The sequence below is a fragment of the Delphinus delphis genome, chromosome 21, assembly GCF_949987515.2.
Source record: "Delphinus delphis chromosome 21, mDelDel1.2, whole genome shotgun sequence".
In the NCBI taxonomy this organism is placed as follows: domain Eukaryota; kingdom Metazoa; phylum Chordata; class Mammalia; order Artiodactyla; family Delphinidae; genus Delphinus; species Delphinus delphis.
In genome coordinates, this window is record NC_082703.1 from 23791789 (window position 1) to 23817532 (window position 25744).

General features: G+C 41.7%; 1 protein-coding gene across 2 annotated transcripts; it reads left to right on the forward strand.

The window, feature by feature from the left end:
* The first annotated feature begins 1969 nt into the window (after positions 1–1969).
* Positions 1970–15593, forward strand: ZNF596 (zinc finger protein 596). Of its 2 annotated transcripts, none has more exons than XM_069540287.1 (7): positions 1970–2009; positions 8140–8372; positions 9911–9993; positions 11548–11674; positions 12391–12486; positions 13363–13454; positions 13929–15593. In XM_069540287.1, exons 3-7 carry the CDS (start codon positions 9982–9984, stop codon positions 15192–15194), a joined length of 1593 nt encoding a protein of 530 aa, XP_069396388.1. In that variant the 5' UTR covers positions 1970–2009; positions 8140–8372; positions 9911–9981; the 3' UTR covers positions 15195–15593. The 2 variants fall into 2 exon arrangements, with proteins under 2 accessions (XP_069396388.1, XP_059857090.1); XM_060001107.1 differs by having other exon boundaries at positions 13932–15593.
* The last annotated feature ends 10151 nt before the right edge of the window (positions 15594–25744 follow it).

Here is a 25744-nt window from a genome sequence, read left to right on the forward strand (position 1 = left end):
TGGTAATTCTATTTTGAGTTTTTTAAGGAACATCCATGCTGTTCTCCATAGTGGCTGTATCAATTTACATTCCCACCAACAGTACAAGAAGGTTCCCTTTTCTCCACACCCTCTCCAGCATTTGTTGTTTGTAGATTTTCTGATGATGCCCATTCTAACTGGTGTGAGGTGATACCCCATTGTAGCTTTGATTTGCATTTCTCTAATGATTAGTGATGTTGAGCAGCTTTTCATGTGCCTCTTGGCCATCTGTATGTCTTCTTTGGAGAAATATCTATTTAGGTCTTCTGTCATTTTTTGATTGGGTTGAAGACAAACATTCTTTGCTTGACCAAACTTTAGGCTCCTAAAGCTTCTCTTATGCCCATCTATGCACTTCCTTGTAAAATCCAGTTTTAGCAAGAATGCTGCTAACTTAGTTCAACGAGAATCCACCACCCTCGATATCTGCTCAGGTTCCTCATTCTCTACTATTACACAGGTGATGTCTGATCACCATGGAGTGTCTTCTGAAAGAAACCTGCTCATCAGTTTAGCCAGAATTCCCCTTACCCATGATGCTTCCTCTTAGTAATTTTCTATCCACTGACACCCCCCCCAACCCTGCTCATTGGCTATAAATTCCCACTTCATCCTGTATTTGGAGTTCAGCCCAATCTCTCTCACCCAATACAAAATCCCACTGCAGTGGTTCCTATACCAATTGGAGAGAGAGCCCACCCCCAGAATAAAATCTTCCTTATGATGCTTTGTCGAGGAACATTCAATTAACTGTCAAGTTAAGAAGAAAACTTGATAGTTAATTGAATTAAGAAGAAAAAAGGGAATTTTTATTTGAACCAAACTGAGGATTATAAGTCGGGAAGCAGATTCTCAGAAAGCTCTGACTGTTAGAACTCTAGGACATAGTCAAGTACATTTTTGAGACAAACGATCATACATCAAAATGACATACTGATATTTTACAGAAAGTTCACCAAGCATGCATAGTCCAGGTAAGCCCATACAAAGCGAGCTGCAAGTCATCATTACCCCCTACAGGGCTGGGAAAGAACATTATTGTTTTAAGAAGTTACATTACTAGCTTAAGAAGAAAGAAAAAAAAATTGATCTTTATGATTGAGCAGGCACCCCCATCTTTGAGGAGCTCTGGTTAACACGTAATGCAGATGCACGCAGCACGTTATGGAGGGAGGAGGTCCAAATACAGAAAATTTTATGTTTAATTTTTTTCTTGTCCCGCCTTAAAATATAAATTTATTTCATCAGCTTTAACAAGTATTACTGAAGTTTTTTCTTTAACACTAACATTCTTTCGGATAGCTGTGGCAATATAGATAAGGAAAATGGGAAAATATTTAGAAATTAACAACAAATTATGTGATGCCATCCACGCTTGGCCCCATGAAGTCCCCGATACTGAGCCCAGGGCTGCGTCTCTGGTGAACCGGCAGCAGAAATGGAAATCATGGTCGCTCTGGTTTCCATCGCCAGCACAGACAATTCCAGCCCTTACTAAACTGAATAACCCATTCCAAGCGCAGGAACCACAGACGTTGTTCGGGATCCCACCACGGCCCACTTGGACCCAGCGAGGTCCCCGCCCGAGGCCGAGTCGCGCCCCGAGCACTCGCAGGACACGAGTCTCCAGGCGCGACCTAAACCGTTTGCAACATGTTAACAGGGAAACATCCCAGCATTTACCACGAAAGGGCTCACAGCTCTAAGCTCGTACCTAGAGTTGTCCGAAACACTTAACTTGAAGCCCCGAGGAAGCAGCCCGGCTCCCCGGACACCAGCCTAATAAAACGCACCCAAACGCTGAGGCTGGTGGTGTGTCCGGCCGGGGTAGGGGCTGACCCGGAAACGGCCGGGAGCTGGGCGGGAAGGCTCAGGCCTCGCCCACGCCCACGCTGCTCCGCCCCGCCTCTCCCCGACTAAGGCCCCGCCCTGATTGCGTAATTTCCTGCCGACGCGGAAGCGGATTTCGGGAGCGAAGGTTCCTTAGGGTGAGTGAGCCCCTCGGCTCTGAGAGTCAGAGCCGCGCTCCACAGCCCCCTCCCGACCGCATCCTTCACACGCAGGTTCTGGGGGTCCCCGTTCTCGCATCTCCAGCCCGCGTCGCCCTGAGACTCGGGATGCCGGGCGCTCGGCTGCCGGGTCCGAGTCCGCGTCCGTTTCCGGTCAAAATCGCTCCGAGGCCGTCCCCGTCAGGCCTTTCTGCCTTCGGTCTCTTCACCTTCTCCCGGCCCGACCCGCGCCGTGTCAGGCCCCCACTCGCGACGTGGACTCTCGCCCTTCGCGCCCCGCATCGCCCCTCTCGGCCCCTCGGGGCAGCCCGGGACGCCGCACCCTCCCGCGGCCCTGGGACTCCACCGACCCCAGTGTTCTCCTGAGACCACCTGCCCATCCTGGGCCTCCTGCGGCCCGGCCGTGCCAATCGCTGCGCTTCGCGGTCAACGCCTCAGAAAGGCCCTAGAGCCCCGGGCTGGGGGCAGGGGATCAGTCCTGTGAAGTGACACCCCGTGCCCTTCTGTCCCAAATCCTATCCGCTGGCGATACCGACCAACGTGTGTCCACATTCCCGATGTCTCACGGGAAAGTGTGCTCTTCTGGGCAGAGCATCTTTGTTCCACCCCTGTGGAAGTCGAGTGGGCGGGGGAGGATGAGACAGAACAAGGAGACCACTTTTTAATTTATTGGTCTGTGAGCTAGTTTCCAACTAAGTATATGCTCTTTTCAAATTCCCTTTGTTTTTTTGTTTGTTTTGCAAATATTGAATGATAGGCTGGATGGTTCTAGAACTTTGTTCTCACAGACCTCATTTGTTCATGATGAATACATTATTCAGAGCTATTTCCACAGCTGAACTTTTGTGTTTTCCAATGCCGATAATTAAGTGTTCTTAATGTTATATTTTTTGATATATTCATGGAAATGTATATTTTGATATTTATTATGGAAAAGAGAAATTAAATGATTTTAATCAGTATGATTAAAAACATGACAGAGAACTTGCTCTTGCTCGGGAGAGTTAAATATGATCTGGAATCTTTAGGGGCAGGGGTGGGAATGGTTAAGCCTTGCCACTATCCAGTCCAGACCACCCCATGCCTGTGAGGCCAGTAACGGTTACTCTCTCCTGTTCACATCTCTTCCTGCCCCCAAACACACACACATAGTACAAAGGCAGCTGGTAGGGAAAGACCAAGAGTTTTTAAACTAAGCACAGAGCAAAGTTATTTCTCCAATGAGGAGATGACACTTGGCTCTGGGAAGGGAGCTGGAGGAGAAAGGGCAATGCAGTTTGGATGTTAAGGAATGGAAGAGAGCCTGGGAAGCTCAGGAATAGGAGAAAAGGAGACCTCTGCCCATCCTTACTTGGGGATCCTGTGCTCAGCAGGTACTAGAAGACACTGTGAGGATGGTGACTTGAAAGGTAGGGTCACACCAACTCACATTCCCATATCTGCCATGTGATGTGTGGGCTTTACAGGGTAGAAGGGTGTATGGAGTAAAGGGCAGAGAAACTTAGCTGTTGGTCTCCATGTAGGAGTTTATCGTCCCTGCTCCCTGATAGTTCATTAGACAGCAGAGGACTATTTTTTCCAAATGTTGAATTTCTCCCTACATATGTGGTTGTGGCCAGGAAGGGGATAAGTTATTTGAAGACCTGAATGGCACATTCTCAACACTCAGGAGTGACATCTTGCCTGAGAGAGACACTCGGAGGAGGAAGAAGATGAGGAGTCAGGAATAAATCTTTATCTGGAAAAGGTCATATTATCTGTTGATTGTTCTGTCCTCTCCTTCCTGAAATGCTGTTTTTAGGAGGTGCTAAAATTTGACTCTCAGATATCCTGCCTAACACATTTCCTCACTCACTGATGGCCTCTCCTATCTCCAGACCAATTCTATCTCACTGTCAACCAGTGACATGGAACTTGTGAAGTGGCTCCATTTGGGGGATCGTTATGAGAAATGCTGCATGCCCAGACATTAATTAGAGACAAGGACTGGGCACCATAGTGTCAGTAAGATTTGCCAGTAGGGATTGCATAGTGACCAGATCTGGATGTACTATAGACCAAGATTAAAGAAACTGCACACATTAGTACTGAATTAATGTCAGGAATACCTAAAAAATCATGGAGAAGAGGAAATTTGTTCTACCTGATTTTGTAATATATCTGAAGCTTAACAAAGTGAATCTGTGTATTTGGCCTCAAAATATTAATGATTTGCAATAGAAGGGAGAGATTAGAAACGTAGCCATGACAAATTAAGGTGGCATTTCATCCACATAATGTAGTATATTTTATTCCGTAATTGTTTAAAAATAGAATCAACCCAAATGTTTAACAGTAAGAGAATTTTAACACTGTTCACATCACATCCGTCCCAGGGAGACTTTGGTGTTCATGGATTTGTAAAGAATTGACTTTTCTACAGATATTTGAGGGTTCCTCCTCTTTGGGTATTTGGGGTTTCATTGCTGGCCAAGAGATGGTACGTTTTATTTTGTAATAGATTCTGGCACGATTCCCTGTACACACATAATACACAACAAGAAATCCTCATCCATCATCAACTCCTGAGGTTAACCAGGAGTTAACCAGGATTCATTTTAAATGTATTTATTTATTAATTTTTTAATTATTTTTGGCTGCGTTGGGTCTTCATTGCTGTGTGCGGGCTTTCTCTAGTTGCGGCGAGCGGGGGCTACTCTTTGTTGCACTGCGCGGGCTTCTCATTGCGGTGGCTTCTCTCTTTGCGGAGCACAGGCTCTGGGAGCACGGGCTTCAGTAGTTGTGGCTTATGGGCTCTAGACGCAGGCTCAGTAGTTGTAGTGCACGGGATTAGTTGCTCCGCGGCATGTGGGATCTTCCCGGACCAGGGCTCAAACCCGTGTCCCCTGCATTGGCAGGCGGATTCTTAACCACTGTGCCACCAGGGAAGCTCCTCATTTTACATATATATATATATATATACATTTTTTTAATATACATATATATATGGTTATAGATTTGGATAAAATGACAACTCTTTTTAATTTCCATTTTACTAATTACTTAAGAGACTGAATGATTGTTGCTTTTTATAGACATGTATATGTAAAATGAATTTTTCTACATATTTTCTGCTTATATTTTATAGTTCAATTATACACACACACATGTGTGCACGCTCTGGTCTGATAACATTGATGAAGTGAAACCAAAATCCTTCCTTCATGTCCTTTGCTTTTTTTTCTTTCCTTTGCAAGGTGTCACCTATTTCATAGCATAAAATATTATGTTCATTTAGTCATAATATATTGTTTGTTTCAACTATTTAATTTAAATTATTTTAAAGTTTCACATAATATAGGTTCAGATGTAATTTGACCTGTCTCTATTTTTTTTTCCCTTTTCACAATTATTTTGGCTGTATCCTCATCCCTAATCAAAATTGAGACAAAATTGACTTTTAGGATAATTCTCATTTTTTATGTGAAATATCACATATGACTTTGGGGGTGGTGTATACTTGATTTACAATGTTGTGTTTCAGATGTATAGCAAAGTGGTTTAGTTATACATATACATATATACATTCTTTTTTAGATTCTGCATATGACTTTTCAATTTGAGTTGCACCAAATTTCTGCAGTTATTTAGACTTTTTTTGTCACCATGTCCTCTAGTCTAAGAATTTGGTTTGGCAGGCTTTATTCATGTCGTATTTATGTCCTCAAAAAGTTTTAAAATTTCTTTACATGGGTTTGCAAATTTATTTCAAGTGAGAGTCATAATATTTTGCTGTTGTACATAGAGACTGGTTTTTGTGTGTTTACTTAGTTTTTAAATTATTGTTACTAAACAGGAAATATTGATTTCAGTATATTAAGATTGGATTTGTTCTCTTTAAAAAATATTAGGTATGATAGTTAAAATGGATTCCCCAATTCCTTTTTTTGTTTAAAATCATATCTTCTGAGAATCAATACAGTTTCAGCTCTTTGATGCTATTTTTGAATTTCCTCTCCTTTCCTCTCTTTTCTTGGCTCTGATTCAAGCACCCAGTGCACTGATTTCTAGGATACTTCCTACTTCTATTTCCTTCTGATAATAAGTTTAGTTCTCTGGTAACCTGTCTTTAGGTTTATATAGAAACACCATATTGTAACTTAATATTTATGTTTATTAAATAGTAAATGCATTAAGTGGAGGCAATAATCATGTCATTGTTTTGCTTTACTGTATGCCCAGCCCGTAGCACTAAGTCTGACTTGTAATTGGTGCCCAACAGTATCTGAGAAACAACAAAAAATTGTTTTGTTTATGTTTCCTTTTCTTTTTCTCTCATATCCTTCCACCTCTCCCACCATAATTTCACTACCCACACCCTGTGCCAGACAAACATCATCCAGTTCTTAAAACTCATTAAACCTTTCTGAATTACTTAACTCCATTCCTCAACAAAAGGCTCATTTACAAACACAAGTCTTCCTGTCACTTTCGTGCTTTCAGTTCTCCAGTGAATTCCCATTAGCTTTAGAAGAAGGACCAATCCAATTACAGTGGCCTTTGGGCCCTGAAATCTACTTGCCTGACACCCTCTCCAGGTCTTCCTGTCACTCACCTGCCTTCCAATGTGTTCTCATTTCCTGGGGTACAGCACATTCTATGATGTGTCCATGATTTTATACTTGTTCCTAAATCAGAAAGAAAAAACAAACTTCTGAACCTATTTCCATTTCTGCAAAACTGCCTCAAACTTTTTGCCCAACTGAATTTTTAAGGTGTCATAAATAATGTGTGCATTTCTAGAGAGCTTCCCCACCTCCACAAATGAAACACTTTAGTATATGTTCACAGAGTATCCTTGTCATTATTTCTTTTTTTCCCCTTATTTCTTTAATCTGTTCTAAGCTAGTATGTTAACTCCATAAGGACAAGTGATCTCTCTGCTTTATTCATCAGTATGATTTCACTCCCTGCTATGGTCTTGGCTCTGAGTTGACATGAAACATTCATTTGTGGCAAAGGGAGATCATCACTTACCTCAAATATGTTGCAGTAAATGGGCTGAAAAGACATAGACCATTTCAGAAATACATGAAAATCAAATAGTTGATAAAAAGTAATACATACTAAATCTTTTTTTTACTGTCACAAGAGTATAATTTTAAAAAAGAAAATTACGAAGAATTTCTTATGGGATCAAGTATTTCTTATGCCTATATCTAAAATGAAAATATATTGCTTGATTTTCCTTCAGAAGTAATATCCTTCTATAAAGTAATGTCTTAAGATTTTTAAGTGTTTAATTTCCTTTTTAATATCAGTTTTTTAAAATATGCTACTTAGATGAGAATTCCCTGGTGGTCTAGTGGTTAGAATTCAGGCTCTCACGGGGAACTGAGATCCTGCAAGTCCCACAGCACAGCCCCACCCCCCAAAACAAATCCTATTTAGAGACAGAAAGTAGAATGGTGGTTTCCAGGCATTGGGAGGAGGGGGGAATAGGGAGTAGTTGTTTAATGGGTACAGAGTTTCCGTTTTACAAGATGAAGAGAGTGTTGGAGATGGATGGCAGTGATGGTTGCACAATATTATGAATGTATTTAACACCACTGAACTATACACTTAAAAATGACTAAGATGGTAAATGTTATGTGTATTTTACCACAATAAAAATAATTAAATTCTGTTTACAATAAAATCAGTCCTGAAACTGATCATTTATTCTGGAAATCCTTAATATTATGAGGATTGTAGGGTTTTGCAGTTTTTAGGACATGAGCTAGATCTGACTTGAAGAGACCTAACACTGGATGAGCTTTTTCTCACTTGGTAGTAAAAACGAAAGATATTTTCCTTCGGTAGATATTTATTCAGCACAAACACTTACACTTCTGTAGAGTCACACTTATGTCCACAGCCTGAGAAAATGATGGTAGATTACAAATCCTCCTACAAATAAAAATAAAGAGCAGGAAGGGGTCTCTTGGCTGCAGATTCTTAGTACTGCCCAGAACAACCAAAATCCATAAAACCCTGAAGTCTCTGAGAAAAGGCATGAAGTTTGCTTTTGAGACTTTTAGAAGAAGCAGAATTAAAGGATATAATTTGTTGTTCTTAATTTCATCTGCAGGGTTTATCTAAAGAGGCATTTCTTGATACATTTATCTTGATTGGGACCCAAGTTAATCAGATTTGTCCTTTGGATTACAACACTGATGAGGTTGCCAACTGCATTAAAAGAGAGTTCACCATCAAAATGATGCATTTTCTAGAAAGAGAAAGAAGCTCTGAACTCTGGAATGTTGTGTCAGCATCCTCGATAAATATTTGGTTTCACTGGATTTTCCATCTGTTTGGGTTCTGGTGAGTACTGGAGATCATTTTCACTAGGAGAGATAGTCCTCCTTTATTTTGTAAATGATTTTTTGTGAAGAGAAGTGTTCATTTTGGTAAGAATTCAGTGACAGGATCTCTGAGGAATTGACATTCAAACAGATTGAAGGAAATAAATATGGGGTAGGAAATTGTGTTTGTGGATCTGAGTAGAAATGAAGGATAATAGTGAACAGTGTAGAAGTAGTAGCAATGCTAAATTGTATTTGTGATGTTCTGAGAGAGCATATAAAATGTCAACCCAGGCTTCCCCAGTGGCGCAGGGCTTCCCTGGTGGCGCAGTGGTTGAGAGTCCGCCTGCCGATGCAGGGGACACAGGTTCGTGCCTCAGTCTGGGAAGATTCCACATGCCGCGGAGCGGCTGGGCCTGTGAGCCATGGCCGCTGAGCCTATGCGTCCGGAGCCTGTGCTCCACAACAGGAGAGGCCACAACAGTAAGAGGCCCACGTACCGCAAAAAAAAAAAAAAAAAAAAAGTCAACCCTTGGATGTCTGGTGGAGACATTGAAAAGTTTAGAGACTAGATAAAGAGTAATTTTTGGGGAAAGTGGGAGATAATGTCCTGAGATCTATTTCCTTTCTAGTGTATGTTAGTTTCAAAAAAAAAAAGCAAACTCAGAAATGGAATTCAGATATGAGTTTTGTCACTTTCAATTTAGAAAAAGTAATGGAAGAAATTGAAGCAATTGAATAAATATGTGGGCATACCTGGGCAGTGTACATAAGTAGAGAAGGATGAAGGAGTAGGATGGAGTCTTGAGGTCTTTCAACAATATTGTTTGAGAAGTTCTTGGCAAGTGATAAGGAGTTAGAATGACAAGATTCCTTTGAAGACTGTAGACTGAGATGTTAGAGAAGCCTAGGAAAAAGTATATTCCCAAAAAGAGGTCATGTTATACTTTTTATTAAGCTCTAGGTAAAAGCCTGAGGCACATACGTTGGATTTATTTATGCAGATATTATCGGTACGATAAGTCAAGTGGTGACTGGGATGTGAGGATTCGGCAACTGCATCTTCATCTTTTAGTTTGATTGTAAAGGCAAGAAGGGAAAAGTAGGGATGGATTGAGGCACCAGAGGGCTGGAACGGAGCTGGAGAAACTGCTAGTGCACAGAGTAAGAATGATTCAACCTAAGAAGTTCCACAGTGGTTACTAGAGGTGGGGACACATGTGACATGAATCAGGGATCCCTATGGTTCGGAATTCGGAGGGGATTGGACAGTTCTGAACACCAGGGTTTAATTAGCATACAAAACTCAATGGTTTTTCACATTCTGCCCTCTAAATTGAAGGTATTTATATCTTCTTTACTAGCAACAGTAGTCATAGCCTTCTTGCGTTTGATCCTGGTAGAGGAGAGCTCTAGCCCTATTTCTCTTAGAGCACATTGCATGTTTCTTGTGGTTGTCCAGGGGGCTACTTCCAGGTGAAGCACTGGGGCTTCATGATAAGTGAATATGGAGGTTGTGAACAGCTAGAGTCTAATGACTTTTTTCTTCTTCCTCAGCCTTGCCTCGTGTTGCTTGGACTGTGTGTAAGTGAAAACCCAGAAGTCAGCTGGCAGCTGAGCTAGTTACGATGGAATCACAGGTAAGTAGGAAATTACTCTTTCTACTGAAATTGCATCTCTATTTTCGGTATATGGACATATTTCTCCTACAGGCACACATGTTCTAAGCACACTCAAGAGATTTTTCAAGGATCTGAGCTTCAGTTAAGTTTCCCCAGAATTCTGGAATGGTCATGTTGGATCAAGGACTCATCAAGTGGTAACTCCTTCCCAACATCACACTAAGATATTCCAGTCTCTACTAATGCTATGTATTCATAGAAGAGATGAGAGAGGTTTTCTTTTTCTCATCAAGACCATGCCTTGGCAAAAAAACCCAAAAATTAGTCATTAACCACTTTATTAACTGTAATGAACTTAGGATTGAAGTGAATACTGGTGATGAAGATGAGTGAGGAGGAAAACATTACAAACCAATAGAGAGTCAGATGTTTCCACAGGTGAGGTCAGTCAATCCAGTGTTACAGGTGCTGGGGGTAGTCTCAGAGCCTGTGGCTTGAGCTGCTGAATCAGTTATCCTTTATAATGAACACCTAAGTTTTGTAGAGATAAAAGCCTACACCTGCTGATCCCAAGACCTGTATGAATTCTAGTCAGTTGTGCAGGATCCTGGATGTTGCTTCAGTATTCTCTGCCATTCCATGAATAATAAACCTAAAAGTTATATTTAAGAAATATTTGCTAGATAGTTAGTACTTTACACATTAGCTCATTAGATCTTTCAGAACTCATGAAGATTATTAAACCATTTCACTGATGAAGAAACTGAGACCATAAAGGGGAATAATCTAACCATAGCCATGCTTTTTTTTTTTTTAATATATTTTTGGCTGTGTTGGATCTTCATTGCTGCACATGGGCTTTCTCTAGTTGCAGCGAGCAGGGGCCACTCTTCATTGCGGTGCGCAGCCTTCTCATTGCAGTGGCTACTCTTGTTGTAGAGCATGGGTTCTAGGTGCACAGGCTTCAGTAGTTGTGGCATGCAGGCTCAGTAGTTGTGGCACACGGGCTCTAGAGCACAGGCTCAGTAGTTGTGGCGCACGGGCTGGGTTGCTCCACAGCATGTGGGATCTTCCCAGACCAGGAATCAAACCTGTGTCCCCTGCATTGGCAAGCAGATTCTTAACTACTGCGCCACCAGGGAAATCCCACCATAGTTGTGCTTTAAAAGTGGCATATCGTAGATACTTCATCCCTTGTGAGAAGCCTTTAAAAGATTTACTTGAAATTGGTTGAGAAGACTGTTTTTGATATAAGGTTTCAAGTGGAAATGTTATAATCATGATCTGGAAGCCGTAATCACAAATTTATTGGGAAATCTCCAGGGTATATTACACCACACATCATGTGTTATCTCTTTATAATGAAGTTTTATGTATCTAGAGTGTGTATGTATCTGTAGGTATATCCGAAAGTCAGATGTTCATGTCAACACTGAGAATGATGTGATTGGACCCCAAAATACCGTTTGAGATTTCTGTACACTCAACCCCCACCTCCTTAGTGCTTGACACCTGTACCATCCTCTCCTGGCAGAGATGGCCCTATCTGAAACAATGTCCACAATATTTTAGGAATCAGTGACCTTCAAGGATGTAGCTGTAGACTTCACCCAGGAAGAGTGGGCCCTACTGGACACATCCCAGAGGAAACTATTCAGAGATGTGATGCTAGAGAACATCAGTCATCTGGTCTCAATTGGTGAGTCTCTTACTCTTTATTATGTATGTATTCATTCATTCAACAAGTATGCAGGAAAACTTTCCCATTTCTTACGCTAAACTCTGTCTTGATCCTTTCATAACTCGCACAACTACCTTATCACAGTTTTCTTTACTTCTTACTTACATTTAGTTTGTCAGTCCCACTACAGTATAATCTTCCTAACATAATTTTGTGTCTTTCTTGCTACTCAATCTCTGATGCTCAAACAGTGGTGGGAATTATTTTTGTATGGGTGAGTAAATGTATTGATTTTTTAAAATGTATTTCACAGCAAGGACTGGTTTGATCAGATCACAGTGTTAAAAATAACATATATTGTTTTCCACACAGAACTTAGATTTTTGTGGTGTATTTATTGGAAGTTGTATTTATTGGATTGTTTTTGGAGGCTGTATTTTTTTAATTCTTTTTGGATATAATATTAAAACACCGTAGAATGAAAATATTGCAGATTCCACAATCTGTCCTTGAACTTGGGCATGGGCATTAGCTGTGATAGGTCCTTAATGTCCTTGGGAACAAGTTCAAGAGCTATCATTTTGCTGGTCAAAGAGTATACATGTTGTTTTCAACGTACTCTTCTCTGTGCTGACCCTCAGAGGTTATTGTATTCTTCCTCATTAGTCTGCCCTGTACTGATGCACTGTTAATGAGCACAGAACTCAAAATCCACATCTTTCTCCTACAAACAGGCAATCAGCTCTACAAATCAGATGTGATTTCCCATTTGGAGCAAGGAGAGCAACTTTCAAGAGAAGAGTTAGGTTTTCTGCAAGGCCAGAGTCCAGGTGAGATCCAAGAAGCTGTGCTTCAATAGGAGGAGGAGCCTGGTCAGTGAGTGAATAGGCCCTAAGAAGTATCACATGAAGATACCTAAGTTTAGTGATATTTTTAAAATTTAGACAATATCATAGAAAAATTTTTCAGATGATGTCATACCTTGCAGGTATCAATTTTCTATTCACGTGTTTTTCTGCCTTTGCCTTTGGCTTTAGGCAAGGTGAAATTTATATACTCACTGGAGCTAATAAACATTCACAGAAAGTCCCTTTTCATGGTCCTGTTTTATGAATAGGATCTTCTCTTTTCCTCCTCAGCTTGCCATCTTCTTTTTTTTCCTTCCTCTTAAGTGTTTGTTTGTTTATTTATTGGCTGCCCTGGGTCTTCGTTGTGGCACATGAGCTCTTCATTGTGGTGTGTGGGCTTCTCTAGCTGTGGCACGTGGGCTCAGTAGTTGTGGCTCCCAGGCTCTCTAGTTGTGGTGTGGGCTCTAGAGTGCGTGGGCTCAGTAGTTGCAGCACACAGGATTAGTTGCCCTGTGGCATGTGAGATCTTAGTTCCCCAACCAGGGATCAAACCTGCATCCCCTGCGTTGGAAGGCAGATTCTTAACCACTGGACCACGAGGGAAGTCCCCACCATCTTCATTTTATTTTTCTCATATTTCAGTCCTGAGAATGACAATTGTTATAGTCCTATAATGTGTTTCTTGTCTTTAGAATATTCCTTAATTTGATGTGCTTTCGTTTTTTTCTTTTCAGACTATTCCTTAATTTGACATTCTTTGCCATCTACGTGTCAGTATTTGAAACATACACAAATGGGCATTGGGTCTCTTCACCATTTTAATTCCTAATACCACTATAGAGATTTATTTTTTTCCAGTCATTTCAGGTAGAGAAGATGATCTGAGAAAACAGGAAATGATATCCATGCAACATATCTACAAGAAAGACACATCTGTAATCAGTGCAATGGTAAGCTTCACGGGTGTAAACATGTTCTTCCAAATGAAGACCTAGGAATTGAATAAGTTGGGAATTTGGCACACTTACCTGATTTAATTAAAGTTGGGATCATGGGCTCCCACAGGAGAAAATTTTAGTTAGTTTGGTTTTAGGGAAGAAACATTAACCTGTAGTCAAAACCATAACTTGAGGTCTTATATAAACAGACAATTATATAATCATGGCTTATATTCCTAATCACTGAAACATAATAATGTCTTTAACATCTGTATAAACAGATGTCTCTGCAGTTGGGTTACTACAAAAGATAAAATCTATGCTTGCAAGAGAGTAATATCCCATGTTTATGTAAATAACATAGGGACAATTTTAACTGGAGTCTGTCACTGAATGATTACTCTAGAATTTATATGTAGAGGAATGAATGAAGGAATGAATAAATGTGGGCAAACCTGTAACAGTCTCTCATTTCCTTTCAAAAAGCAGAGATCTCACAGTCAAGAGGATCTTTTGGAATGCAATGATTTCAGAGAAAAATTTACTGAAATCTTAACATTGACTCAATATGTGATACCTCAAGTGGGAAAGAAACCCTTTTTCAGCCAAGATTTTGGAAAAGCCATCAGTTACTTGTCATCCTTTAATATACATAAGCAAATTCATGCTAGAAGTAAATCATATGAATGTCATCAACGTACGAATGCCTTTATTCAAAGTTCTGCCCTTAGGCAGCACGATAATACTCAAACTGGAGAGAAAACATTTGAATGTCATGTATGTAGGAAAGCCTTCAGTAAAAGTTCTAACCTTAGACGACATGAGATGATTCATACTGGAGTGAAACCACATGGATGTCATCTGTGTGGGAAATCCTTTACTCATTGTTCTGACCTTAGAAAACATGAAAGAATTCACACTGGAGAGAAATTATATGGCTGTCATCTGTGTGGGAAAGCCTTCAGTAAAAGTTATAATCTTAGGCGACATGAGATGATTCACACTAGAGAGAAACCAAATGAATGTCATCTGTGTGGGAAAGCCTTCACTCATTGCTCTGACCTTAGAAAACATGAGAGAACTCACTTTGGAGAGAAACCATATGGATGCCATCTATGTGGGAAGACATTCAGTAAAACTTCTTACCTTAGACAACATGAGAGAACTCACAATGGAGAGAAACCATATGAATGTCATCTATGTGGGAAGGCCTTCACTCATTGTTCTCACCTCAGAAAACATGAGAGAACTCACACTGGAGAGAAACCATATGAATGTCATCTATGTGGAAAAGCCTTCACTGAGTCTTCTGTCCTTAGACGACATGAGAGAACTCACACTGGAGAGAAACCATATGAATGTCATCTGTGTTGGAAAGCCTTCACTGATTCCTCTGTCCTTAAGCGACATGAGAGAACTCACACTGGAGAAAAACCATATGAATGTCACCTATGTGGGAAAGCCTTCAATCACTCTTCTGTCCTTAGACGACATGAAAGAACTCACACTGGTGAGAAGCCGTATGAATGCAATATATGTGGTAAAGCCTTCAATAGAAGTTATAACTTTAGATTGCATAAGAGAATTCACACTGGAGAGAAACCGCATAAATGTTATCTATGTGGGAAAGCCTTCAGTAAATATTTTAACCTTAGACAACACGAGAGAACTCATGCTGTAAAGGTAGTAAATGTGGAAGATTCACCACCCATAGCTTCAAAGTATAAACACTATTGTGGACTCGCACAGTGAAGAGCCTTTATTCGTCCTTATTACTCCACTCAAAGTTAATACAAAGTGGAGAGAATCCATATGTATGTTACTTATGTAACAAAGCATTTAGCAGTGGACTCAGGTGGGAGAACTGAAACTGCAAATGGAATGAATTTGGGAGAATCTTCATCCTCAGCTGTAACTGTTAAACTAAATGGATAAATCACATGTCAGAGAAATTCTATGTCTGTAATCAGTGTGGAAATGCCTTGAGTTATAAATTATCCTCTAAATAAATAAGTAAACTGCACAAGAGAGAAATTCTAGACCTGTAATCACTGTGCACTCTCGTTTAACTTAGCACCACCCTTAGCATTCATGAGAAGATTCAGTGTCGGGTAACTGCTAAGAAAAGAAGTAAGTGGAAATAAATTAGTACATGAAGAAGATTGAAGACATTTGGAATATCCCACTTCTGGAATGCCAATATGTTTACACTTATTGATGTAATGACAAAGTACTGCTCCTCCTAGTGATTCATAAAACACCCAGAAAGCTGGGAGAGCAGAAAGAAGCCAAGATAATCTGATCTTGCCCATATTCCCCTGTCACAACAGCCATGAATCCACAAATCACCAACTGGGAATGATACCCATGAGTCCCAGCCCCTCCCATATACAAATACAGAAGGCTAAGAGAGAAAAAGTTGGAGCTTCTCTGCTGCCAGGGTAACAGAAGGGCTGGTTCTTGGTACTCATTTGAACATGACTAATATCCGTGTTTCACAGGTGGCAAAACTGAGAACACAGATGCTTATAATTCATTTATCCCATGTTTTTCTGGGGGATACATATGGACTCAAAGTGAAGGGATGGGAAAACATATTCCACATAAATGGAAATCATAAAAGCAGAGCTAGCTACACTTTTATCAGACAGAATGGACTAATTCAAAAACTGAGTTCATGAAGAGAATGTAACATTTGTAAATATGTTATACAATATAATACCAAGACTAAGTGCACAAAATATTTTATAACGATGGAATAGAGGAGGTCTTCCAAAATAAAAGGAGACAACATGAAGGAAAGATTTATATTTATCATATAAAAATTATAACTAAAATGGATCAAAGTGCAGGCATGTGTACATGTATAAGTCTGTGTGTGCACAATAAAACTACAGAATATAAAAAAGTATGTAAAATTACATGAAAAATTGGCCAAGTAAGAAATTTAACTTACATGTACATATCTATGAAATAAAATGCATTGATAAATTTTATTCAGTAACCAGTGATGTGGAAAGAGACAAACAATACTCATTTTTCCACATACATAAAAAAATAATGTAGTATCAAGTCCTATTTAAAGCTGAGTGAAAAGCCCACATTCTGGTTGTGGGTGAGGATATTGCAGCTTTAGGTAGGGGGTAGCTTGCCAAAATCTGTCAAAATATGCATGCACAATAACTTGAACCAGCAACCAAACTCCAACTTGCCCAAATCAGGGAACACTCTGACATCTGCAGATAAGTCATTATGCTCAGAAACAGCCACAAAAAATTCTTTACAAATCAAGGAACATCAAGGTCTCCTTAGGATAGATGTAGTGTGAGCTATTTTAGACATTTAGGTTGATTGAATTTTTAAAAAGCAGGGAATAAAACCCACCCCATCATGTGGATAAAATGCACTCTTAATTTTCACTGTTACCAGTTTCTGAATTCTCCATTTTATTCTAAACAATATTTTGTGGCCAAATTCACACTGATTCACGTTGTTAAGGGTGGGCTGTGTTATAAATTTATGTAGATCAAGTTTTCCATTATCAATCTTGTTTTCCAGCTATTCCTGCAGATTAATAAAAAGTTTGCAGTTCCTTTAATACCTTATCCATAGAGAATTGACAGTGCATCCAGATGTGACCCCTGCTGTGCTATCTCATTTAAACTATAGTGCTCATTCCCCATTCAGGTCACATCTGAGTGTGAAGTCCTTCCTATGATTATTCCCCAAATGGAGCCAGTTCACAAGTCATGGTAAGAATCTATCCTGAGATGGAAGAGGGCTCAGGGAAGGCCATGAGTGACTGTGAGCAAATGTGTTGGTAAGATACATGAGAGAGATTAGCAGGTCCTGGAGAAAAGAAAAAAAGTGTTTTAGGAAGAGAAGTTAACAACCAACAGAGAGGATGATTCCTAAGAAGCATTCCTGACTCCTCATTTCAAACGAGCTTTCTAAGGCAAGATCTAAGTCACTCCTGGGTGTTTGAAAATATGCCTTTCAGCATACCCCCTTCCTGTGACACAACCATACAGATAAGGAGGAATTCACTTGTGGATATGACACGTCGTCTGCTGTCCGCTAAAACACTGGGAATTCAGGGTCAGTAAACTCTGTGGAGCCTGCAGTTTGGTTTTCCCATCCTTCAGAAAGTCCTCCTATCCTGATGAAACCCACATATTTCTTGGCAGCAGTGGGTGTGTGGGAGGGACTGACCTACCCTTGAAGTTGGAGACATCAAAGACACTTCTAGTACCTGATGACCATAGGATTTTCAGGAAAGGATGGGCAAAGATTTTCATTTATCCTAATTCTAAGCTTCCCAGTGTCCCACTCATCCCTAGCTCCTTCATCCCCTATAGCATTCTTTTCATTCTCCAAGCTCAGTTCACATAGCCACGTGTCCCTTCCAAATGGGAGAGGTATTTATGTTCTATGCTTAGTTTTAAAAGTCTTGGTCCTCCCCTACCCAACTGACCAGGAACTCTGTGCATGTGTTGGACAGGCAAGCAAGTCAGTGGGAGAAGCCAGTAGAATGTAGAAACCACTAGTCTCAGAGGAATAATGTAGCCTGAACGGAATAGGGCAAGGTTTACTTTATCACTCCTACATCTAATGATTATAGACCATATTTCATACTCTCAAACAAGAGTAACTTCTTTTCTATGGTTTTAATCATAATTATCTCAAGTATTTAACATCTCTTTTCTAGAACATTACATTAAACTATCAGAAAATATACAATTAAGAACAAACTACCATCATTGGAAATCAAGAAGGAAAGCCAGCTATGTAAACACCTCTATGCAGTGTATTCATCCTGAACAGATGGGCGTTGTTGGAACAAAATTCAGGTACAATTCAGTCAGTCTTTGAACATTTACAAAGAAAGGATAAAGGGCGCTTACAGACTTAGTGGGAAACTTTAGTTTACAGACCACTAAGTTAAAAGATCGCATAAGGGAATTGATGAAAATTATTATTAGACAAATTGGTTAAACAAGATTTTGACTGTTAATACAAAAAAAGTTTTGTCGATATGCTTACCAAGTGCATATTGAAATAGAATAATATTTAGTAAGCTCAAAAGAATATTTTCAGCATACAATAAAGAGTGGAAAATGATTGACATAATCTGAAAGTGACACAATAAATTTAAGAGAAATAATTTTTAAAACACTGTAATGAATTTGAGATCTATCATTCTTTTACTCTCTTCCTATTCTGTCTTACTCCATCTCTCTGCTGATACCCTTTTTGTCTGTTTTCATTTAACACACTGCTTCTTGCCCAGGTCACCGTCTGACTCTTCTCATATCTAGAAAGTCCATCGGACCAACCTGTTCCTCCATCTTCTATGTTACCCTCTCATTTTCTCCCTCCCTGACTCACTGTCTCCCTGGTTCTCCATTTGTCTCTCTTCCCCCTTCCCCCTCCCCTGCCCTTCACCTCCACATTCACAAGGATGGAATAAAGATGCCACCTGTGCAGGAAGAGTTCACATCAGGAATGTAAACATACCCTGGCAGGCACCGCCAGTGAGATAGGATCTGGGACAGAGGACACGGGTGTCACAGGACAGGGCCAGTCACCTTTCCTAGCCAGGGCTCAGGAGTGCCAACTAAAAATCGGCACATGTCATCTGCCTCTATAAGGACTAAGTCACAGACCTCTACAGCTGCTGACCTTCAACACCCCCTGAAAGGAGATCAGGATGGAGATGAGGAAGAAGGCACTCTGTTCTGGGGAAAACTGGCAGAACAGGTCTTCAGATAGCTGTTCTGCTCCTCGTGATGAGCAGCGAGCCGCTGCCAGAAGGTGTGCTTGACTGCACATACCGCCTTCACTGCAATCCTTTATAACACTGACCTTCCCCTACTTCTCTGGAGCAGTTTCTCACAGCTATCTGAAGTGCTGTCTCCCGGGCTATTGTCCTAATTTTGCCCCAAATAACACAGCTCACAACTCTCACCTTGTGCATTTTTTTTCAGTCGACAGGGGCTACCCAGAGGCAGTGACCGCGAAAGGGAGACCTGTGGAGGTACAGGGCCCAGCTCCATGAAGACAAGGAGGATGAGGTTAGTCCTCTCCCAAGGACTGAGGTCTGCAGAATCCCAGGGCCAGGGAGGGCGTGGCATCCTGGGGCTGCGTTGAGGGCCAGGATGGGTGATGGGAGGTGAAGGGTGAGAGTCCACGTCCTGAGTGGGGACCTGGCACAGCACGAGGCAGGAGACGGTAAAGAGACCAAATGCGGAAAGGTTGGCAGGGACCTTTGAGTGCTTTTAAGCAGGAAAGGAAATGACCCAAACTCTGCTGCCTGGCCTCCGGGCGTTTCAGGATGAGGCATTCTCCCTGAGGGTAGGACAAGGGGGTGCAGTGCCTGTGACAACTGCAGGGACCCACAGACCCAGGGGTTAGACACTTCAGACACGCCTCTTGTCATAGGAGTCAAGCAGTATACTTCTGCCTCTACAAATTGTCCATTCCCCCAACCCGCCTGCCATGTCAAAGCTCCTGTGTTCATGTTTACATGCAGTGGGTGTCTGAGTGACGACAGTGTCTCCCCACCACATCTCTGAGACTCTTATTTCCTTATGTGGGAATTAAGTCCAATGAAAGCTGAAGGGTAAAAGGAAGTGACAGTGCTTTGAAGTATAATTTAATTGGTTTTCTTTACTGTTACTAGAATTAAATTTTTTTTCCAGGTATTCCTTTGCAAAGCCCCCTCATTAAAGAACTACTCCTTTGTAGGGAGAGATTCAGCCATACCTAACACATCTTGGTGAGAGTCAGTCGGATGGCCTGAAAAAGGTATGGCCTCCCTAAAACATAATTCAGTGCACACAAGGGAACCTATTTCCACATTCCTGGGGTGGCGGGGGAACTTTCCTCCTCAAGGTACCCCTGGTCCTAGTACATGTGACCATCAAGTGACCTAAGGGTACTCACATGTTAGGGACCCTCAGCTTGAGATGTTTGCTGTGAGTTAAAGTACAGAACCCTGGTGAAATGAAGCAGTTCATATGTTTGGTTTAGACAGATACAATAAGGGAGATTCCAATTCCCCTTCATGGGGACATGAGCATATTAGGGGAGTTAGTGAATAGGGTGTTTCCCAGTGTTGAAAATGTTTGCAAGGCTTTTGTCCTACTGAGATTCTGCTGAGATCATCAGGATGCTTATGCAGCAACTCTTGTCTCATTTTTTTCATGATGAATTGTATGTTTATTTTAATATTCTAACGATGCCATGTTGGAAGTGAAGAAAACACAGCCATCCAGGAGTGGAAAGTGGGGAATGAAGAACATAAACACAATGAGTGTTGGCTGATAACCTTCACACCCAGCCTCAGATACACACTTTAGAGGTCCCAGAGCTCCCATCATAGGGAATCCCAAGTCATTTCCAAAGACAGACCTTCATGAACAGGGCAACACAGAAATACCCACATACCCCATATTGCTGTGGTTCTCCACCACCACATCTGTCCAGGGGTCTCTGAGAAAGGATCAGAATGTCTAGTTCTTTGTGAGGGAAGTTCACAGTCAATATTTGAAGTTGGCTCCTTCATACTCAATCAGGAGCCCTTTCCTTCTACTATTCATAGAGGAAGAATGAGTTTTCCAGATGAAGGAAAGAATGGTGGATGGCTTTTGAGTCATCTTAAGTGTCATAATTCCAAAAAGCATGTACTGGGTTCTGAGTCTTTCCTGTTGTGGATGTTAGGCCACTGTTTCTCATAAGATGCCTTCCTGTCAGAATGAGTACTGAGGACTAAGGGCAGCTGGGGGTGTGGGGATCAGCAGGCCCTGAGAGCCGAGTCTTTAGTAACCTCACCTTTACTCAAGGTCCCTGCAGCGCCCACTCCTGTGCACAGGGTACCAACTTGCCTCCACAGAACCAGACACTACCCCAGAGACAGGCTCCCCACAGCACCTGTCTGACTGCGGTTCCTGCTCAACAGGCTGCACACGTGAGGAGGATCTCCAATTAGCACTCTCCCCTCACAGGTTCAGTATCTGCAGCAGCAACCTGGTTCTTTCCCTGACTCTAGACTCTAGACCCCTGGACCAGTGACAAGGTCTCAGAACACAGCAGAATTTGTAGCACAGTATCATTCTTCCACCAACTCTGAAATTTCCCCTAGATGTCCTTGCTTGCCTTCCACCCCCCATTTCCACTTCTTCCTTCCTTGCATGCAATGAATATTACTAACTGCCAGAATGTTGAGGATTAAATTACATAATGTATTGAGGTCCCCAGCACAGTGCCTTGTACACATTGGAGCCTAACAAACCTGAGAGCAGACAGGAGATGCTCAGTAAAGCTTGTTTTAGTGAATTGATGCATGTTGTTTCTCAAATACTGTCTTGCTCAGACACTGCTGATTTCTCTATTCTTCTCTCAATTTGATAAGGTCAACAAATAATATAATTTGGGGGAGGGGGAGGTAATGGGTGATATTGCTGGAACCAAATCTATTTGTGCTTAGAAATGATGTTGTGACCCAGCATTTCCATTTTTAAGTTAAAAATAAAATTTTGGGGGCTTCCCTGGTGGCGCAGTGGTTAAGAATCCGCCTGCCAATGCAGGGGACACGGGTTCGAGCCCAGGTCCGGGAAGATCCCACATGCCGCAGAGCAACCAAGCCCATGTGCCAGAACTACTGAGCCTGCGCTCTAGAGCCCACCAGCCACAACCGCTGAGCCTGCGTGCCACAACTACTTAAACCCGCGCACCTAGAGCCCGTGCTCCGCGACAAGAGAAGCCACTGCAATGAGAAGCCAGCACCGCAACAAAGAGTAGCCCCCGCGCGCCACAACTAGAGAAAGCCCTCATGCAGCAACGAAGACCCAACGCAGCCAAAAATAAATAAATAAATTTATAAAATAAAATAAAATTTCATCAGTCCCTCCCAAACTTCCTGAATCATAATTTCCTAATGTTGAACCCCTGATCGCCAAGAGATTTGCATGTATATTACAGCTTAAAAAGCAATATTTACTTAAATCATTCTCAACACTGCTTTCCCATTGGGAAACCTTAGGTAATTGTAAGAAATACCATCACTCCAGAAATTATTTCAGTTGTTCTGAGGATGAGCCTCGCATCAATACTATTTTAACAAAACCTTCATGACCCCTTTATTTGCAGATCAAAGAACATTTATTAACCCTCAGGTGATTCAAATATCAGGTTGCTATCTATATTAGATCTTAAAATTCTTTGACTCTTGTGGTCATCAGAGGATTCCAGAAAGGAGAAGTTTTTCTGTGCTTCTCTAGACTTTCAATTGCCAGAAATTAAGACCCACGACACTCTGTTTCTGTTGTTGTTGTTGTTTCAAAATTCATGACACAGTGACGAGGCAGGAGTACCACTATCGCCACTGCTGGAAATGAAGATGCAAAAAGGTTGTCTTAGGCTGCTCTGAGCCCCTGACTCTAAGCTAAATCCCCAAGGATGTCCTGGAAAAGGTGGTGCTAGAATGGAAAGCAGGAAGACAGCAACACACCAGCAGGAACAAACGTAAAATTTTCTCAACACACCAGCAGGAACAAACGTAAAATTTTCTAAGTCCTCCAGGAAGCCCTGCAAGGTTCGTGTAGGCATGTGTTACCCTCTGCTGGCTTGGGCACATTGAAAATGGGATCTACCAACAGCCCCTCTGAGATATGAAAACCAAGATGTCAGACCTCAAAGGAGCTGATCAGAGCAGAAGGTAGAAGGGCACCCAGATGGCAAGGGCTGAGACTGTGCTGGACATATAAGGTATGTTGTAGGTGAGGCTTCTCCTTGCTGGGTACGGATCTGGTTCCTGTATTTGTAGGGGTTGGTGTAACTCCAGTGTCCAGGGATGGGCAAACCCTGGACCAAGGCCTCTTTTCCTCTCTCTGGTAGTTCTCTTCTCCTAAGTGTCTCACAAATTCCCAAGTTCTCCCATGCTCTCCTCAGGTTGGTTTTCTTTTCCCTCCTGATGTTCATCTTTGCCTTGCAGAGCAAGTTTCCTAGCACAAACCTAGAACTAAGACTTCGAAATACCCAATGGGCCCAATGTCATTATCTTGTTATTCAGTTAGAGATGTCTGTATTCTTTTATCTCCTTAGGTGTATTATTATTATACTTCCTCATATTAATGTCATAAGGATAATAATCACTATAGTTATTATTATTAAGTTTCTTATTATGGATTTTCGTGTGTGGTTATAGCTACACAGCATTGACTAGTGATTCTCTACTTAAGAAAAATGTCTGATTTTCAGAAGATGATTGCCAAGGGTTCTCAAACAGACACACATTCACAGTCTCCCATGCTCCTTGCCATACCACTTAGTATCTTTTCAATAAGCAAAACCCTTATTTTTCAATTCCAGCTCCAGAAGCAGGGACAAACCTGTGAGTAGGTGAGTTCCAGATGAGGATTCCATTGATCTTAGTGAGGCCCTGCTCACTTTACAACAGCTCTTCAGGGACCAGGAATCTCTTTTTCCATCTGAAGAGACCCAGGGAAGTATTCCTTGACCTGCTAGAGAAACCACAAAGATTTGTAAGTCAACTCAGGGATGCAGAAACCATTCTTATCTTCCTGAAAATGTTGTAGAAGGTATCTCAACCTGACAGAGCATTGTCAGAATTTTCTGTCACTTCAGGAGGTCCAAAGTACCATTGCTGAAAACTGAAGAGCACAGAGGATGAGCCACACCTGCCAGAGCCTCTGCAAATATTCTAAGTCCTCTTGGGTGCCCAGAAAAGCCAGGGGCTGAAATGGAAGGCAGGGAGGGTGAAACACACCAGAATAATCAATTGAAGAACTTTATAAGTTCTGTGTGGCTACAAGGAACCTCTAGTGCCTGCTCGTGTCACACCTTGCCAGCTGGGAACTCCAATAGTAACATCCTCCAAGAGCCCCAGAATGATATATATGAACACAGATGTCTGGACCTCAAGGGGCCTGGGTTGATCAGATGGCAGAAAGAAAGCTAGACACTGAGAACTGAGATAGCACTGGGAGCTTAATGTATGTTACTGGTGGGGTTACTGTATCCTGGATGTAAATCTGGGGTCAAGTTTTGTCAGCCCATTGACCTGAATCCTGATATCTGGTGGGAATACTTTTCTTTAAAGTATTTATTTATTTATATATTTGGCTGTGCTAGGTCTTAGTTGCAGCACGTGGGATCCTTGTTGCGACATGCGGGATCTTTTAGTTGCAGCATGCAGGATCTTTCGTTGCAGCATGCAGACACTTAGTTGCAGCATGTGGGATCTAGTTCCCTGACCAGGGATCGAACCCGGGCCCCCTGCATTGGGAGTGTGGAGTTTTAGCCCATGGACCACCAGGGAAGTCCCTCTGGTGGGAATCCTATGACTGGTAGGCTCCAGACCTGCGTCCTCCACCTCTGCTGGGGAGATCCCTCTTCCCAGGGTTGGTACAGGAGATCCCTCATTGGCCCATATTCCCCTCCTTTGGTTGTTACTTCCCTCCTGTTCTCATCCATGACTTTCAAAACACATTTTATTGTGCAGACCTAGGGTTCAAACTCCAAAATATTCCATGATGTCCAATAACAGTATCTGGTCACTTAGGTAGGAGAGTCTGTATTCTAGTCTACAATCTCCCTCGGTTTCTAATTATTATCATTTTTATAGTTACTACTTTTATTATAATTAGGATGATCATCATTATCAATGTTGTTACTCATTATGATTTTTATTATTATGTTTTTTTATTATGCATTATTTTTGTGGTGGTAGTTATACAGCACTGAGCAGAGTTTCTCTTTTCACCTAGGTGTCAGGTTGACTGAAGGTAAGGGAAGGTCCCTCAACATACCTACATACCTACACATTCACAGTTCTCCCAGGTTCCTGCAGTAGCCTCTTTTTTTTTTAAGTGAAACACCTTCATCAGTTTTTTTTTAATAGTATTTTTAAATTAATTATTTCTGGTTGCATTGGGTCTTCATTGCTGTGCATGGGCTCTCTCTAGTTGCGCTGAGTGGGGGCTACTCTTCGTCACGGTACACGGGCCTCTCACTGCGGTGGCTTCTCTTGTTGCAGAGCAGGGGCTCCAGGTGCACGGGCTTCAGTAGTTGTGGCACACGGGCTCAGTAGTTGTGGCTCACGGGCTCCAAAGCACAGGCTCAGTGCACGGGCTTAGTTGTTCCACGGCATGTGGGATCTCCCTGGACCGGGATTGAACACATGTCCCCTGCATTGGCAGGTGGACTCCCAACCACTGTGCAGGCAGAGAAGTCCCCCTGCAGTAGCCCTTGAGGCCTGTCTGTCAGATGAGCCTTTTGAA

Coding starts and splice junctions, on each gene's coding strand:
- ZNF596 (XM_069540287.1), top strand. Junction 12,487..13,362: donor TCTGCAAGGCCAGAGTCCAG/GTGAGATCCAAG, acceptor ATTTTTTTCCAG/TCATTTCAGGTAGAGAAGAT. Junction 13,455..13,928: donor CATCTGTAATCAGTGCAATG/GTAAGCTTCACG, acceptor CCTTTCAAAAAG/CAGAGATCTCACAGTCAAGA.